The sequence below is a fragment of the Podarcis pityusensis genome, assembly GCF_964106645.2.
Source record: "Podarcis pityusensis genome assembly, chromosome: Z".
Taxonomy (NCBI): Eukaryota; Metazoa; Chordata; class Lepidosauria; order Squamata; family Lacertidae; genus Podarcis; species Podarcis pityusensis.
The window spans coordinates 40,440,452-40,458,751 of NC_138044.1; the positions used below are offsets into that span (position 1 = coordinate 40,440,452).

The 18,300-nt window shown below is 45.7% G+C and overlaps 1 protein-coding gene across 2 annotated transcripts in view; it reads left to right on the forward strand.

Moving 5' to 3' along the window:
* The window catches only part of KIAA1210, a 43,210-nt gene extending 31,115 nt beyond the window's left edge, over positions 1–12,095 (forward strand). For both annotated transcript variants that reach the window (XM_080991092.1, XM_080991093.1), the window contains 7 exons: positions 463–672; positions 1,481–1,586; positions 1,958–3,541; positions 5,537–5,721; positions 7,121–7,207; positions 7,980–8,085; positions 9,864–12,095. In XM_080991092.1, coding sequence (XP_080847218.1) covers positions 463–672; positions 1,481–1,586; positions 1,958–3,541; positions 5,537–5,721; positions 7,121–7,207; positions 7,980–8,085; positions 9,864–10,030 — 2,445 coding nt within the window. In that variant the 3' untranslated portion in view covers positions 10,031–12,095. The remainder of the gene's footprint in view (positions 1–462; positions 673–1,480; positions 1,587–1,957; positions 3,542–5,536; positions 5,722–7,120; positions 7,208–7,979; positions 8,086–9,863) is intronic.
* The last annotated feature ends 6,205 nt before the right edge of the window (positions 12,096–18,300 follow it).

Genomic DNA, 18,300 nt, shown 5'->3' on the forward strand with positions numbered 1-18,300 from the left:
AATAGGGATCTGCTATAATTCTCAGCACCCTGAACAAACTTACAGTTCCTAGGATTTGGGGGGGGGGGGGCGGAGCCACGGCTGTTTAAAATTGTGTGGTGTTGATTTAAATGTAGAGTATAGCACAGATGGTACCTACCTTGTGCACACCAGGCCAATGTCTGACCTAAGTTCAGCCTGTGAGTTTTGTGGGGATTGGAATCCTTAACTTTCAAAGTGTGTAGTCCAGCAATCTCTATCAACAATATTACACTCACTTGATTGGACAACAGCCTACTTCAGTGCAGTAATTTTCCCAGGTCTAAAGGTGGAATCTTACTTACTTATAATGTTTGTTACGTGCTTACATCTGAGTATTTTAGCTTCTGAACCCAAATTGTTGTTGTTGTTGTTTTTAGCGCAATAATCACATGTATAGGGGAGGCCTGAAACCTATTAAACTTGTCTGTCTGCATTTTTCAGGTCACCTCAGAATCTGCCTCCAGACCCCTTAGCCCACAACCCTCTGCAGTTGTTGGGAGTCCTACCTTGCCATACTGCCACTTGCTTCCTGTTGATTTCAGCCGTCCACCCACTCCGCTGGGCTGCCTCGACACATCAGCAGCCAAGCACAAGATTGCAATAAACCCGCGAAAGCAGAAAGCCTTCACTCACAAAACCCAAGCTATTTCAGTAAGTGCCTTCTGGAGGTTGGAAGAAATTCTCTCTTATGAGCCTTCCTGTTTGTTACGATATTCACACAGGACTCTGCTCCAAGAATGTTCTTGCCCAGATCTCGTCAATGCTTGCAGCATCAGAATTCTGAGCTGACAGCAAGGACTGTACTACTTTGGGTTACTGATGGGGAGCATTGCATTTTGAATTGTTGCCTTTTTTATTAATTGCAAGAAGAAAACTAGCCTCACAAGGAATGGGATGGGCTAGTTTTCTTCTTGTAGGTTGGTAGATTATTATTTTTTTAAAGAAAGATATGAGGGATGATCCAATTCCTTCCTGGTTCTTTTGGAAGAGATTCTTCCTTATGGTTTTTTGTAGTCTGTAATTTTTGTAGTCTGCCAGGCTTTGGGAAGGGTAGGTGTTAGATTCATGCCACTTTATCCATTCTACTTTGTCACATTTTATTGGTCTATTGTCGTAAGCTGCCTTGAGGTCAAGGGGTGTGTTAAAACAAATGAGTTTCCTTTACCTATGGTTCCATCAACACTGTTCTCTTTGGATCTTGTACAGAAGCTCTTGAAGAATAAAAGTTTGATGCAAAACAAAGGAATCATTTCCCCCTTTCACTTTCCATTCTAAGTTCCCAACAGCGCCTTTCAATATTACATTGTGAAATTGGTTGGCTGCCTTAAAAAGGCAGGCAGCTGATCAACCCCCAACCCCCTTTTTGTTGGTTGAAAGCCCTTTTTGTTTATGTTCAGTTTAAAAAATGGAATCTGTGCCCTCTGCAAATTGTCTGAAATGTCTTTCTCTTTAACAATAGGTAAAAGAGGTGGCAAAACAGCAAGGCCTTCTCAAACCCAGAGAAGGAAAACCAGACCATGAAAAATTACTTGAAGAAGATGGTAGAAAAAAGGAGGGCTTGGCAGGTAATGGCCTGTGTGTGTGTGTGTGTGTGTGTGTGTGTGTTTGCGTGCGTGTGCGTGCGTGCAAGAGTGTGATCATGCATGTGCCAGCACATGTGGGAGAGTGTGGGGAAGAGCGTTGAGGTTTGTATTGGTTCTGCAGATCAGAGACCTATGGAAGAACACATTGTTTGCAATGCAAAAAGTCCCAGGTTCACTTACCAGCATCTCCAGATAGGGATGGGAAAGACTTCTGTGTGAAACCCTGCAGAGCCAAAAGCAGCTGGTACCTCCCCCATTCCTCTGCATCCAGCCAGCCCATGACATGGACCAATGATCTGACTCTGCTTCTTGTGTTCTTTAACCATCTTCTTCTCTCCTCCTTTCTTACTTAGGCCTATCAATCCAGAATACCAGTAACTTAAATGGGAGTCAAACTAATGATGCATTATCCATGACAAGGGCCTCTGATGCTTTGCATTATTCTTGGAATGCTGGCCCTGGTGCTGAGGAGAATTGCAGATTAGAATCTGAGAACCAGAACCGTATGGAAACAGATCTCCAGGCTTCTGTAACAGTGTCCTGTCCAAATGCACTGTCCTCTCTAACAAAGCACAAAGAAGAAGAGATGGAGGAGGAAGGGGTGAAAACAACTGGGCAACCAACTGATAACGTCACGTCGAACTCACAGAGCTCCGTGAAAGAGATCATTGAGAAATTTGAACCTTTGCAGACTGAAACAGAAGATATTAGATGCTTAGATGCTGCCTTGCCTGGGAATAGCATGGATAAGGACCCTGATGCAGCAGAAGAGTGTCACAACATACCTTGCCTACAACCTGTAGATCAAAAAGCAAAAGACTCCATTGATGGCAGTGATGCAATACATATTTATAAAGCAGAAGATAGGCTTGGTGACAGGGACACGCTTCAGGAAGACCCTGCACTGCACGGTCCACAGTTTTCTGCATCCACTATGGAGGCTCCCACAGAAGCAGAGAAGGCTGTAGACTCAGCCCTTGAAAAACACCAGATACCCAAAGAAGTTACAGGAGGACGGTCTGCAGATATGGAAATTCAACTGTGCAAAGGCCACACAAAGCCAACAGCTTTTCCACAGGGAGGACCAGCCATCTCAGATTCCCAAGTAGATGAGCTTCCACTTCACAGTGCCGTGGGTGAGAAACCTATCCACCCAAATGAACCTTATTGTTCTGATTTGAACAGCAGCCGAGGCGGGCAAGAGGATGCCAGCTTTAGAAACCTGAGCAACCCTTCTCCGGTAGGTCTGTCCTCTGCAGGATCCCCCAAGGTTGCTCCTAAAAGTAGCTGTTCTGATGACGAGGCCGGAGACTTACCAGGAAGTGTGAAAATGGAAGAAAGCAAAGGTCCAGATGAGATTGCCAAGGCCCACCCAAAGTCCTCTTCTGCTAAGCCTGCCAGGTTCACCATTGCATCAGCCTGGCAGAGGTCTCTTTCGGGGGGTTCGAGTTCCATGGATAGTTCCTGCCCTGGAAGCACCCCTTCTTCACCCATAAGACCAGAGTTATTTGAAGGAATGCCCCAGTTGGATGCAGCCACAGAGGGATATATAGTAAGGAGCCCAGAGTGTCTTGACAAGGGTAATGGGACTGTTGGCGCCAACTTAAATTCTGCAAACGAATGGCCAAAAGAAAATATGCTTGACCGTGAGAGCCCATTTGGGGTTAAGCTGAGGAGAACACCCTCTCTATTGAAATACCGAACCCAGCAGAAGTATCACGAGCCTGCAAAGCAACTGACATCTGTGGTTCCAGGAACCTCTTCTACTTTGGTCAAAGAAGATCTGATGCCATCAAGTTCTGGGAAGCCTCCCCAAAATCTGACAGGTGGCACTCAAGCTTCGGTTCCAAAACCCATCTTCCAAAAGGAGAACCACCCCATCAAAGCCACCAAACCTGACGAAGATGAAGCCAAGCAGCAGATAGGCAAGCTCTCAGGTATTTGTGTTATTAGAGGCATCTGCTTGTTGGCTGCTTGGTAATGCATGAATGCTCAGGAGAGTGCTACACGTTATGGCAGATGTGTGAAACAGCTGTGTTTCATGCTGCAAACATCTGCATGTCGCCCAACAGATGATGCTGGAATCCAGCTTCCATTGGCCTGAGCCAGCATAGCTAGTGCTCATGTACGATGGGAGTTGTGGTTCAACAAGTTGTCTGTATTTGGTGTACATAATTACCTTTATTTCTTAATGTGTAGGTTGCATTTATGCCAAAATTCCACCCCTGTATATACATTCAGAAAACCACGTTTTTATACAGGTTCTGTGGGCATGGCTGCACTATGAACACAGTGGACTTTTAAATTGTTATTTTTGTGCATATATACTATTTCAAGTTCACAGAACGTTGGGACATAATAAACCAATAAAAACATTTGAGTTTACTTTCATTCATTCCAAAAATCCATCAGTCAGATACATAAGCACTACGTCAGTTAGAAATAGATCATCTGAACCATAGCTTGAACAGTTTTTGCAGTTTTTAGGATGCATTTTGACGTTTGAGGCTTTGAATAACTGTAATGCAGGGTTTGCTGTTCAGCTGTGCATTGACATGATTTGAATTCCTCTTCTTGGAATTATGCACTTTGCAGAGTCTGGATCAATAAAAGGGTGTTTAATAACTTTCCTTTTTTACAAACTTTGTGTGTGTGTCTGTGTGGACTTGAACAGACTTACTAAGGATTAATAATATACCTCTATTTCCATGGGCAGTAGCTTTGTCATATCAGCCACCCTCTGGTCTGCCACTGCTGCTGTTGAATGCTAAGTCAGTGCTGAATAAGACCTCCCTCACCACAGAATCTGATTGTGGATGAGGAGGCTGAACTAGTCTGTATCACTGAGACCTGGGTGAGCAGGGTGCAGTTGGTTTCAACCAGCTTGTACCCACCTGGGTACTCAGGGCAGCATCAGGGCATGAAACAGTTGAGTTGGGGTAATCCAGAGTTTTGGAGTTTTCTTTTACATCTGCTGGTGTGGCAGTAGATGTGCTGGACTGTTGTCTTTCCTCTATAATGGATTGGATGATAGTCAACAAACTGAAGCTCAATCCAGATAAGATGGAGGCACTGTTAGTGGGCGGTTCCCCAGACCTGCTCTTAATGGGGGTTCACTCCTACCCATTAAGGTTCAGGTACATAGCTTTAGGGTTCTTCTGGATCCATTGCTGTCACTTGAGGCTCAGGTGGCCTCAGTGGCCTGGAGTGCCTTCTATCAGCTTTAGTTGGTGGCCCAGCTGCACCCCTTTCTGGATAGGGATAGCCTATACTGTTGTCTATGCTCTATTGGTTAGATTACTGCAATGTGTTAGAGGTGAAGCTGCCTCTGAAGACAGCTCAGAAACTTCAGCTGGTGGCCAGGTTGTTCCAGGACCACAATACCTCAAGGACTGCCTCTCTCCCTATGAACCGACCCGGACCCTGTCATTATCATCTGGGGCCCTGCTCTGTGTAGCTCCTTCACAAGAGGTCTGGAATGCGGCAACATGGGAACATGTGGCTCCCCATTTATGGAATACTGTCCCCAGAGAGGCTTACCTGGGGCCACCTTTACATATCTTTAGGTGTCAAGCAAAAACTTTCCTCTTCACCCAGGCCTTTCGCTGATTAAACAATCTACAGCCTTTTAAAGTGTTGGTGGGCGGCAGCGGGGGTATTGTTTTCTTAATTATGTCATGTATTTTGTGTTTTTATGTTATGTATTTTGTGTTTTTATACTGTGACCTTTGGATGAAGGGAAATATATACAATTGATGAATAATAATAATCTTACATATTTGCGATTGTGCCTGTCCGTGTGTGGATTAAGTGTATGTGATCGTGTGATTGCAGTCCCCAAACAGATTTTTTTACCAAGGCTGCATGGCGCTCTGCATGCGTCAGGAGGGAGGCCAGTGTGAAAGTTTGATCAGCTTCTCTTCAATCCCTAGGGCAAACCCCGGCCTCACATCTGGAAAGCACATCCTCTGAACCAGCATGGATTCTGATGGCAAAACTAAAGCAGAAAGGCTTCCAGGGTCACCCTCTTGCGAAAGAACAGAAATGCGAGGATAAAACCTCTGCCAGAACTGAACAAGGAGGGGAGAAGCACAGCAGCGTTTCTCAGCAGGAAAAGGTAGGTGCATATTGATCCTTGTTCATATCATTTAGCGGGATAGTTTTGTAGGATGCTCTCCGTTGGTATACTCGGAGATTGACTGATTGTTTTATTTCTGATTTTAATTTTCAGTAATTGTGCACCTTGTCACATGAGTACGTGTGTGTGTGTGTGTGTGTGCGTGTGTGTGTGTGTGTGTGTGTGTATAGTTATGTAGAAAGCTGCTTCATCAGGTCAGACTGTTTGGCTCTTTGGGTTTCAAGCAGGATTCTTCCAATCCAGGGCCAGCACCAAGGGCAGGTGTTACTGGGCTCTTTTCAAGGCCCTGGCCCCTGACCACTGCCACACTCTGCATACAGACTTATCTTCCTGCTCCTCTTTGCTGTCACTGCCTGTGTTCACCTTCTGTCTCTGAGCATGCAGGCAGTGATGAGCGAAGGGACACGGCTGCACCATCCACAGGCCTTAGTAGGTGGTTGTCTGGAGCAAGGAATGGGCAGCAGTGCCTCAGAGAGCAAGAGAGGAGCCTAAGAGGTGTCCAAAGAAGCACCTTTGCAGAACCTAGAACCAGCATTGTTCCCATCATCTGCTACTTAAGTACCCCTTCAGCTTTGGCTACCAGGGATTAAACTGCCTATGCTCTGCCACTGAGCCATGGCCACTCTCACTAATACTTTTGGGTATCAGGATTTATTTTTTTTAAGAGCCTAACTCTTCAAAACTTGACTTCAAAATTGTGACAATTGCAGGGAAGGAAGCACAACCTGCTTAGTTTAGACATGGTCTCTGGGTTTGTGTGTAGGGTACTTCGTTTTGGTGTCATGTGAACAATGGGTTAAAGTACACAGTGCTTGGGCTCTTGAGTTGAGGAGCACATCCCACACGTCTTGATGTTCTGAGATAATGCTTCCAGGTGCACTGGGTTACCATAGTAACACCAGCGGAGGTCGAGCGTATGACTTCCTGAGAGCTTCACCCTCTCCTCAGTATAATGGTCTCTAGGGCAGGGTTTCCTAAACTTGGGTCTCCATTTGTTTTTGGACTGCAGCTCCCATTATCCCTAGCTAGCAGGACCAGTGGTCAGGGGATGATGGGAACTATAGTCCCAAAACAGCAGGAGGAGACCCACGTTTGGGAAACCTTGTTCCAGGGCATTGTGTTCATTATGTATGTCCTGATGTCTGTGTCCTGACGCATGTCCTGATGCTACCCTGGTTCCTGTCGGGAGCTGACTCTGAATCTGTGAGAGTCAGCAGAAGAGGCTGTGGGTCTGCAACCTTAGAAAACGACTGTTAGTCAGTGGATGGAACAAAAGTCTTTCTCAGCATAAGTCACTTTCTTATGTTTCTATGACTGTTGTGGGAGTACTTTATGCACAGAAACTGTTCATGGCTCAGCCAACCCATTCATCTTTCAGATGGAACAGTCCTGCTGTGGTAAATCTTTGTTTAGGAAGCCAGAAGCCAGTGCCAAGTCTGCACTCCCCTTTGATGCTTCAACCCTGGTCTGTATAAATCAAAGTTACTTTTTATGTCTTTCGTCTCCGGGGTCTGATATATTGGACAGAAGTGGGAACTGAGCCTGTAATTAAGGCTTGATGAAGTTAGGCTGGCTCTTAAAACGTTTATGTACGTGTTTTTCAAATGCTGCTCAGTTTTAGATTTTTATAGTTTCTAATTTGCATATAAGTTTAGTGATAGGATTTTGATGGTGACTTGCAAAGTGGCATACAAGCTGCAATGTAGGAAGAATCCCTCTGGATCATAGCTGTCAACCTTCCCGCTTTTGAGGGAAATTCCCTTATTCCATCACCGTTTCCCGCTGCTTCCCGCTGCTATCCCGGATTGTTAGATATCCCGTAGACTGTCCCCGAGACAGGTGAGGCTGCTGATCCCTTATTTTCAAGGCTGCTGATCCCTTATTTTCAAATCTGAAGGTTGACAGCTATGCTCTGGATTTGTGTTGGTTTGCTTACTAGGCACTTAAACAAGGATTTGACTGTGGCTTAGAGTCCTGATTAATACACTGACATTAAACCAGAGTTCCCTATTTCAGTAGTAATTAGGATGCAATTGCAATGGGAGGAAGGGAAAAGGAGTGCCTAGGCCTGAAGCTCACTCCCAACTTTCTAAACCACTGTTTGTTAAACTGGAAAAACCATTGGGTGAAATCCAACACTAGTCATATGTTACTGATTGAAGTCAATGGACTTAAGTCACTCAAGCTTCATCTGCTCTGCAGTGCATGAATTGCATTCTTCTTCTTTTGCCTTATAGCAAACAAATTTTACCAGTGAGAATATATTGAAGAAGACCAGCGCTCCTCAAGTACGTACACTTGAGAGTAAAGTCCCATTGAAGATGGCTCCATCAGCTATAAAAGGTATTAAAAACTGGAAAAAAAGAACAGGAGTGGTTATTTAACCTTCCCCCATTGAGCTCAACTAACGTGGAAGGGATGTTTAAACTTTGATATAGCACCGTGCTTGGATGGAAATAGCAGCTATATTTGGATATATTGCAGGATGATGCATGCATGCAATTCTTCCATGGGCAGTGAAAAACTTCAGGGGCAGTCTTCACTGAGACTTGGGTTCATTTTGAAGAAGATTCCTGCATAGTGGGAGGTTAGCCTAGACAACCCTTGATCACCCAGGACATACGACTTATTTACAAATAAACAAGCAGAGCACAGGTGGAGGTACAGCGTTGACAGTTCTTCCAGGAAAGAAGATCCACTACCTCCCCTTCAACATGTTTTCCATCTTTCCAGGAGAATTTCACATCTCTTTGTGAATTTAGAAAACTGCCTTTTACTTAATCAGGCCATGGATCTATCTAATTTGGTTCTGTCTACCCTGATAGGCAGCAGCCATCCAGGACTTTAGGCAGAATCTCTCCCAAGGATTGCCAGGGATTGAAGCTGGGACCTTCTGCATACAAAGTAGATGAGCTATAGCTCTTCTTCCCCTTCTTACTCTGCCTTAACCACAGTTTATTGAAGCACAGCGACACAGGCACCACAGGCACCATCCCTTAATTGAGGAAGACAATAATTCCTGCACTCTGATGACCCCCACTTTCCAGGATCAGGAAGCCATCCCCTAACCAAGGGATGGGGAACCTGCAGCCCTCCAGGTGCTGTTGGAATCCACTTCCCACCATCCTTGACCATTGGGCATGCTGGCTGGGGCTGATGGGCCACCTCTGGAGGGCCACAGCTTCTCATTTATTGTTTTAAGCCAGTGTTTCTCAAACTTGGGTTCCCAGCAGTTGTTGGGCTACAGTTTGCATCATCCCTGACCGCTCATCCTGCTAGCTAGGGATTGCATCCTCATTATGCAAAACTTTCCCGGGTAGCATGAGACTTTTTACAGTCTGGCCCAAAGGAGGTAGCAAAACTGATTAGAGCTCACTGTGACTTGTTGACAAAGCATTTTGAAGAATAAATCACTTGCATCTGCTGAGAACTCATCTCCAGTGTTACGCAGTTTAATCTCAAGGGGGTTACATGGCACTGCTTTGTCCTGTTGGATGAGTTTCAGTAAGGCCCAAGGACACAGACATAGCGCTTGGATCGGTCAGAGTGACCGCCTGTTCTCTGAACCCCTGGCCCTCTTGGCTGATAAAAACTAGCAGGGAGGAGACAGCTGGCTCAGCCAAGGAGGTGATTAATGTTTTCTTGTGAGGAAGTGGTTCGTGCTTGCTTGAAGGATGCAGCGATAAGACCACTCCTTAAGAAACCCTCCCTGGATTCAAAAAATCTGAGCAATTTCCTGTCTGTTGTCAATCTCTCCTTCTTGGGCAAGGTTCTTAAGCGGGTGGTGAAAGACCAGATCCTTGCTTTCTCAGAGGAAACTGATTTTCTAGATCCATTTCAACTGGAGTTTAGGCCCAATTTTGACACAAAAAATGCTTAGGTTGCTCTGTATATTGATTTTTGTCAGGAGAGAGGCAGGAGAATTAATTCTCCTTGACTTCTCAGCAGCTTTTGATGTCATCAACCATAGAATCCTTCTGTAGCAACTGTCCAAGCTGAGGGGTGGGCGGCATGTTTTGTGGTGGTTCTGTCCTACTTGGGTGGTTGTTTCCAAAGGGTGATGCTTGGGGTGTGCTCATTAGCCCCATAGAGCCTACTTAATGTCCTCCTTTTCTCCCCAGCAACATCTGTTAGAACAAAGCCTCAGGAAGCCCCTCAAATGGAAAAGGAAACGAGGCCATTGCCAAGCCTACCAATGTCATCGTGCAGCCCTGCTGAGCCACCTTGGCTTTCTCTGGCTAGGAAAAAGGCCAAAGCATGGAGTGAAATGCCTCAGATTGTTCAGTAGCCATTCGGAAGAACTGTCTACACTGCCAATAGCTGCATTAATAGCATATACTAATGTTTTCACTGTGATCATTTATTGAGGGTTTGGAGGGATGATGGGAAGCACTGGTGAATTGGGGGGGGGATTTCTACCACACATTTAATATGAGGGTAACCATTGGAATTATTAATACACTGGGTGCTTTTCACTGTAAGACAATAATTGCTCCAGGAATCTTTGGCCATATGTTACAGTATCAGTGTTAAGGTCAAAGACTCTGCTGAGAAGGACCTTGAAGGTGGTTACACATTTCCCATTAAAAAAAAGCCACCTGAGATACAGTATTCCTGCACTGGGTGGAAAATATTGTGCTGGTATTTCTGGCTTTTCTGTTTTCTGCCAAAAAGACAGAAACCCTAAGCAGGCCCTGGATTGCCAGTGGCTGATGGTGAGGCTACAAAGATGGTGGCTGTGTTCTGTTCTTCAAATAGTGAACTTAGTTTTCTGACAGCAAGTGCAACACCAGTGCCTGCTTTGATAGTAACCAAAGACATCTCTCACACACAGACTTCCTATTGTATGGGAGATATGGTTGTGCAAGGAGACGGATTGTACCGATTTTCCAGATGTTTAGAGCCAGTCCAAAGTACTTGTCGCTCAATGGAAGAGGTACCCAATGTGGTGCTCTCAAGATGCTGGACTACAGCTCAATCCACCCTGGCAAGTGGGACCATTGGTAAAGCATGTTGGAAGTTGTAGTCCTAGCATCATCTGGAGGTCATCATATTGACTGCCCTTGTGTGGAGACCCAATGGCAATTCATGGTAACCCTTTCAACTCCATTTTCCCCAAACATCTACTGCTGCCCAGCCTAGTTTTTACCTATACAGGCAGCAGAATAGCAGCCATGACTTCAAGGTGTGTTTATTTGTGGGAAAGGGCACAACTGGATAGTGCTGCTCTTGGCAATGAATGATTGCCAGTAAAATAGCACTTGATTCAACCATTCAGGAATGTCCACATGCCTATCCAGAACTGTCTGCAAATACAACAAATCTAGCTTAATATTTTTTTCAGGCTTTGGCATAGATGTCTGAACCAGTTATGCATTGTAAAGAGCATACGTAACACCAAGCAGAGTTGAGTTTTCTGGCTGAGCATACTCAGAATCTGAATCTGCTGCAGCCCCTCAGATTTTCCAAAGCATCTTGTCGCTGGCGATGGATGAAGTGGATAGGTTGTTTCTGTTCCCTTCCAAGGAAAACAGGAAGCCTTATAGTTGCTCAGGTCTTCCCCTGTTCCTTATGATCCTTTTGAGCCCCAGTCCAAGAAACTGGCTGTGAAATTCTAACTTGGGATCAACCTCCGATACCAGACTTTGTTAACCTGGTGCCCTTCAGATGTTTTGAACTACAACTCCCATCAGCTCCAGTTAGCACATGCTGGCTAAGGCTGATGGGGCTTGTAATTCAAAACACCTGGAAGGCACCAGGTTGGCAAAGGCTGCTCTACACATAATGATGTCTTCCTTTTGCACTAGGTATTTAAAGCAGTATCATACCACTTTAAACAGCGGTGGCTTCCCCCAAAGAATCCTGGTAACTTTGCCATGGGTACTGAGAGTTGACCCCTGTTCCCATCACAGTGCTACAGTTCCCAATCAATCCTTCTTCCCAAGGAATGCTAGGAATTGTAGTTCTCTGAGGGTTTCCTAACAAGTCTCAGTGCCCTGAACAAACCACATCTTTCAGGATTCTTTGGGGGAAGCCGTGACGGTTTAAAGTGGTATGATACTACTTTAATAGTATAGTGCTGGTGGGCTATTGTCTTGGAATGCTGTCCTGCCATTCCTGATCCTCTTCTTCTATGTAAAGGATACACAAATCAATACATTCCTGGTTTCTGTTCAGTTCTTTATTCTTTATTGTTTATTCTTTAAAAAAGAAAGAAAGAAATGTCTCTTTTGAAATGTATGGAATGTATATATGTTTTTGTAATCCTTGCCTTTCTGGAGCACATTTTCTTTTTCTTTTTTTGTATTTTGTTCCCACACTTTGTTTACTATTAAATTCTTTTGTCACAATTGGCTTTTTGGTTTGTTGTGGTGGCAGGGAGAAACACATTTTAAAAGAAGACAACACCTTTAAATATCCAAGATATTTAATATCCCAACACATTTAAATATCCACTTTCAACTGCCTCTCTCACCCATTTGCTAAGCCAAAGGTACACATGCTGTTTATAGCATTAAATAGATGGCGATGTGGGACGTGGGTGGCACTGTGGGACGCGGGTGGCACTGTGGGACGCGGGTGGCGCTGTGGTCTAAACCACAGAGCCTAGGGCTTGTCGATCAGAAGGTCAGCGGTTCAAATCCCTGTGACGGGGTGAGCTCCCGTTGCTTGGTCCCTGCTCCTGCCAACCTAGCAGTTTGAAAGCACGTCAAAGTGCAAGTAGATAAATAGGCACCGCTCTGGCGGGAAGGTAAACGGCGTTTCCGTGCGCTGCTCTGGTTTGCCAGAAGCGGCTTAGTCATGCTGGCCACTTGACCCGGAAGCTGTACGCCGGCTCCCTCGGTCAATAAAGCGAGATGAGCACCGCAACCCCAGAGTCGTCCGCGACTGAACCTAACGGTCAGGGGTCCCTTTACTTTTACCTTTAGATCTACAGTGGTACCTCGGGTTACATACGCTTGAGGTTACATACTCTGCTAACCCAGAAATAGTGCTTCAGGTTAAGAACTTTGCTTCAGGTTGAGAACAGAAATCATGCTCTGGCGGCACGGCGGCAGTGGGAGGCCCCATTAGCTAAAGTGGTGTTTCAGGTTAAGAACAGTTTCAGGTTAAGTACAGACCTCCGGAACGAATTAAGTACTTAACCTGAGGTACCACTGTATATTTTTGCTTTGAAAGTTTTCACTTGGGTTCCTCCCCTTTGCCTGCCAGTAGAGGGCAATAGGACACCATTTCGGAAAAGTTTTTTATTATTTCGTTTTATAATGGCAATAGACACTTTTTTAATACAATTAATTTTTCATTGTGGATTTCTGTTCCAGGAAGATAAAAAAAAATCCCTAAATCAGCTTGTTCTATTTCATGTGTGGCCCTGGTTTGGTTTATGTAGTTGTACAGTGGTAGAGAACTTAATTCGTTCCAGAGGTCCGTTCTTAACCTGAAACTGTTCTTAACCTGAAGCACCACTTTAGCTAATGGGGCCTCCTGCTGCTGCCCCGCCGCTGGAGCACGATTTGTGTTCTCATCCTGAAGCAAAGTTCTTAACCTAAGGTACTATTTTTGGGTTAGCGGAGTCTGTAACCTGAAGCATCTGCAACCTGAGGTACCACTGTAGTTAAGGCTGCAATCCCATGCATCTGTTAAGTCCCATTGGATTCACTAGAAATTACTTTAGGCTGCAATCCTTTGCCCGTTTTCCTGGGAGGAAGTTCTTCTAAGAAGGGTGTGGAGTATTAGGGGAAGAGGAGTACCTCTGGTGGGGGAAAAGTTGTGCTCCTTCTGAGGTAGTTTGTCCATCTTTGGCCCCCACCCTGTGCTCAGAGCTCACCTGTGGCCCCTAGAAACTGTCAGCATGACAACATTGCAACACTGACAGCGGCCACACCACAGGAAAAGGCTTTGACTGGCTGATTAAAGCAAGTGAGGGCAGCTGTTGGGTCCCAAACCCTCGGTGAGTAAGGCACTTCCCCTGCATATGAAGAGAGGCTCTGGTGAATTGAACAGAGGCAAGGCCAATAGTGGGTCTAATGGTCAAGAAGAAGGTTTCTGCATGTGCTGAGGAGGGAAGTGAGGGGCAGATGGGACATGTCAACCTGGGAAAGGACCCTTTTCAGATTATCTGAGAAAATATAGTCAAATGAAATCACAGGCAGGACTTGAGGAATGATAAAGGAATGTAATATAGGGTATATGTTTTGGAGACATACTACTTTTATGGCAGGAGATGAATGATTTGAATTGAAACATCATGGAATAAAGGGTGGGAAGCCAAAATTATAAGGGCATATTGTATTGAAATTGAACTGAATTTGTTAAATGGTTTAAAAACTCATAAAATTTTATTAAAGCAAAAAGGATATTGTAAAAAAAAAAATACTTTTGAGTAGATATGCTTAGGATTATGATTGTTAGTCCCAGCGGAAGTAGTGAGACTTGTTTCCAAGTAAACATGCATCGGTTTGTGCTGTAGGGCTACTATCTGCACACCTATCACAGAACTCTCTAGTATTTATGGCCAAATATGCAATAGCTTCAGACAGTAAGCCTTATGAACATCTGCACAGGACTGTGGATTGCATGTCCAACTGAAAGCAATGGAAGAAATTAAGTTGACTAGCTGGCATCAGTGGTGGAGCTTCATGCTCTGGCACCGGGGGGGGGGGTTGGAGAGCAGGCGGGGGGGGTCTGGCATGCATCCTGGGGGCGGGATGCACTGCCTGCAGGGGCGTGTCCTGTGTCCTGGGGGCGGGGCGTCCCACCCAAGTTGTGAGGCTGCTGCTCCAATCAGCCCTGACCATTGACCATGCTGACTGAAGCTGATAGGAGCTGCTATCCAAGGACAAGGGGCTTGGACCATATGACACTTGTGGCCTGCTGTACAATTCTATGAGTCTATGAACAAAAAAAATCCAGAGAGCAACAGGTTCCCCATCCCTACATCTGAGACTTGTTAACCCCTCCCACATCAGCATCATCTTTTAAAATTTTAAATAGTTCAGCTGGATTATCATCACTTCCACTGGCCTTGTTATTAGCAGTGCTTTCTAAGGCCCATTTGACTTCACTCTCCAGGATGTCTGGCTCAAGGCCAGCAAGCACACTACCTGGGGTGTATGAGACATCCATATCTTTCTGGTATAATTCCTCTGTGTATTCTTGCCCCCTCTTCTTGACGTCTTCTGCTTCTGTTAGGTCCCTACCACTTTTGTCCTTTATTATGGTAATCTTTGTACAAAATGTTCCTGTCAGTTAGGAGATGATGTTCTAAGCTTGGACCTTGTAGCTCGAAGACAATGCCTGCCTGAGGAGCTTCAAGGCCACTGACTAAATCCCTCAAGGAAATAAAACAATGCACAGCTCTGATCTATGGGGCCTTGACATTTCTGCATGGAACTCAGTGTACAGTGGAACCTTGGGTTGCAAACATGATCCGTGCGGGAGGCACGTTCTCAACCTGCACTGTTTGCAACCTGCAGCACCGTGTTTGTGCACGCGCGGGTTGCGATTTGGTACTTCTGTGCATGCGCAAAGCGCGATTTGGTGCTTCTGTGCATGCTCGAGTACTGAAACCCAGAAGTAACCTATTCCAGTACTTCCGGGTTTGGCGCGGTGCGCAACCCAAAATTGCGTAACCTGAAGCGTTTGTAGCCCGAGGTACCACTGTACTGTATGGAACTCCTGCACGGAACTCTGTTCACTGCAAAAACACAGAACCCAACATCTCCAAGAAAGGCTGGGGAAGGTTCCTTATCTGAAATTCCAGACAGCTGCTGACAGTCAGTCTTGACAACACTGACCTAGACAGGCCAATGGTCTGATTCTGTATAAGGCAGCTTCCTATGTTCACATCTGCCCACTTTTTCCATATAGACTGCAACCCTACCCTCACTTATTTGAAAGAAAGTCTCATTGCAGTGAATGGTGCTACTTCTGAGTAGGGGTGGAAAGACCTGACAATTTTGTTTCTTACAGATTATCATTCCACCCATGTCCCACCACTGTTTCAGATTCAGTTTTCCACATTCTACAGCAATTTGCAATGTATTAGGAGAAATTTTAGTGCAAATTTTTGTATGCCATTTTGACTAATGTATGCTATTTTTGCAAGCGATTTCTCCTAATACTATGCATGTTTTTGTATGTGATTTTCACTAATATAGTTATGCACACTTTCCTCTAATATATTATTTTTTGTAAACATTGGTTGAAGAGCTGTCTTAAAAATCTGGGCAAGTGTGAATTTGATAGATTCATCTTTAAATGCAAACTGAATCAAATTTATTCCCCATCACTGCTACTAAGTAGACCTAGATGGGATTGTACTGTTGCTCATTCACCTTACTGGCTTATCCAGTTAACACTTGTACATTTATTGACATGTTTTAAAATATATCAATTTTTTTTTAAGTTTTCCTCCCAACTTTCATTGCAAATGTTGGGAGAGAATCCACTTATCTCTTGTCCCTAGCTTTCATTAAATCTTTGAACTTTTAGACTTCTGCAAATCGACAACTGACTTCTAGCGATTTGGGTGGCTATGGAAGGAGATGAGATCTGACCTAGAAAACAAGAAACAGCAGCTGCAAACTGACATTGGCTGCAAACTATTACAACAAACAATATAGGTGATGAAGGGAAATAAGCTGATCTGAAAAGGTGTGAGGAACTGCAGCAAAAGTAGGCTAAATATTATACCACATAGTAATAGAGTCTATTACACAGAATGAGCAGAACAAAGCAGAACATTCATAATGCAGGGATTATGGCTAAAAAGGAATACCACTGTAACTTAACCCTTAGGAAAGAGCATTAGGCCTTTGAATTCTCCAGCGGAAAATACTGGAAAGCTGAGAAACAGAAAGCATATTGCTAATGTTTTATGTCTCTTTATGTAGAGTTAGATTATTCTGCTGGAACCTGAAACCCCTGATGTTACAAGGGGTATATTTTCATTCAGTTTCCTTTCCCTGTCCCATTAAAAGCCAAGCCTTCAGTATTTGGTTGTACAGAACCACTCTGTAAGGCAGAACAGCCAGTTTTGCTGTTGTCATCATTCAGAGTGTAAGTTGACTTGCTTGTTGCAGGTAACCTCTTGCAAAGCTTAACTTAGTTAGCAAGGGTGACTTACTGCCCTCCCACTGCTTCTGGACTTTAAACCCCATTGTATTATACCATTGACCATGGGGAGTCCATCAAGAGGTCTTCCATCCTGTCCTAAAGACTAAAATGATCCAACTCTTTGTCCAATTCTAAACCAGTTCCATGGTTCTGGGGAGCAGGAAAAAATGGTTCAGTTTCAAATTCTGCTGTTACAGGTTGTCAGAGCTGCTTCCAGATCCTAGCTCACAGAGGATCACGCTAGCCAGCGATCATTAAATAAAAGTCTTTATTGAGTTACAGTTTCCATTCTCAAGCTGCTGCGTGCAACTCTACGTCTCATGGTTAGATCGGCGAAGCTCCATCTGAGTCTCCGCCCCTTGTACACCAACTTAATATCCTAGCCTTGCTCCACCTTTTCCGCCTGACTGTTCTTCTCTGGGTCCCTCTGCCCCCCGGGGTCTCTTCCTTCCGGGATTCCTCTGACGCTGACGCTGACCCCCCTGACTCTTCACCCTCCTTTCGGCGGGCTTTAGGACCTGGCTCCCTTTCCGGGCTGCCTACTGCGCCACCTTCCTGTGCATTTGAACTTGGCACGCGCGCCCAACCTTCCACCTTCCGTCTGACCGTTTCTTCGCTCCCCGATGGAGGTGTGGCCACTCCTGACTCGTGCCCTCCCCCCTGTTGTGAGCTGCCAGCGCTTGATCCCTGGCGCCCTTCCTCTTCCCTGCTCTCTGGCGGTGACGCTGGTCCTGATTTCCAACTGCTCCCCTCTGGCTCTATCTTCCTGGGGTGTCCCCCTAGGCTCCCCCCTTGCCCTGGCCACTGGTGCTCCTTTCTGTGAATCTTCTGATTCACTGGAAAGACTCGGAGATCTCGGGTCGTCGTCATCACTCATCTTTTCTTCTGCCTCCTCTCCCTCGCTCTCTGTTTCCTCCCTTGCCCTTGCCTCTGCTCCTGAACCCCTGACATCCATCCCCCCCTCGAAGCCCCCTCTTCCCCCCTCCCCTCCTTCCGGTGCGGGATCTGGGTGCTGCCGTGTCAGGGGGACGAATGTCGGATACAGTTCGCTTCCCGTGGCGGGCCGCCATCCGAAGTCTTCCGGTTCTTCCTCCCTGCTCTCGTTGACGACGGTCACCTCCGCTTCCATCTCTGTGCCGCCGTGCTCGAAACCCGGGTCGTCCCCGAAAACGTCCATGTCCGTCTCTCCCTCGTTGCCTTCTGGAGACGTTGCTCGTCCTGGACCCTCCAGCCACCTTCTGCGGAACTGCTCCTCTGGTCGATCATCCCACCAATACGAGGGTTCTGAAGCAGATCCTGAGGGTGACCCCTCTGGGGAACGGGCGTCTCGTGTCGGTTCCTCGTCCGAGTCGAACCCCCGGAACGTGCTGGCTGAAAGCGTGGGCGTGAAAAGCCAGTCGTCGAAAAAGTCTGCTGGCATTGGCCTATGTGGGAAGAGGG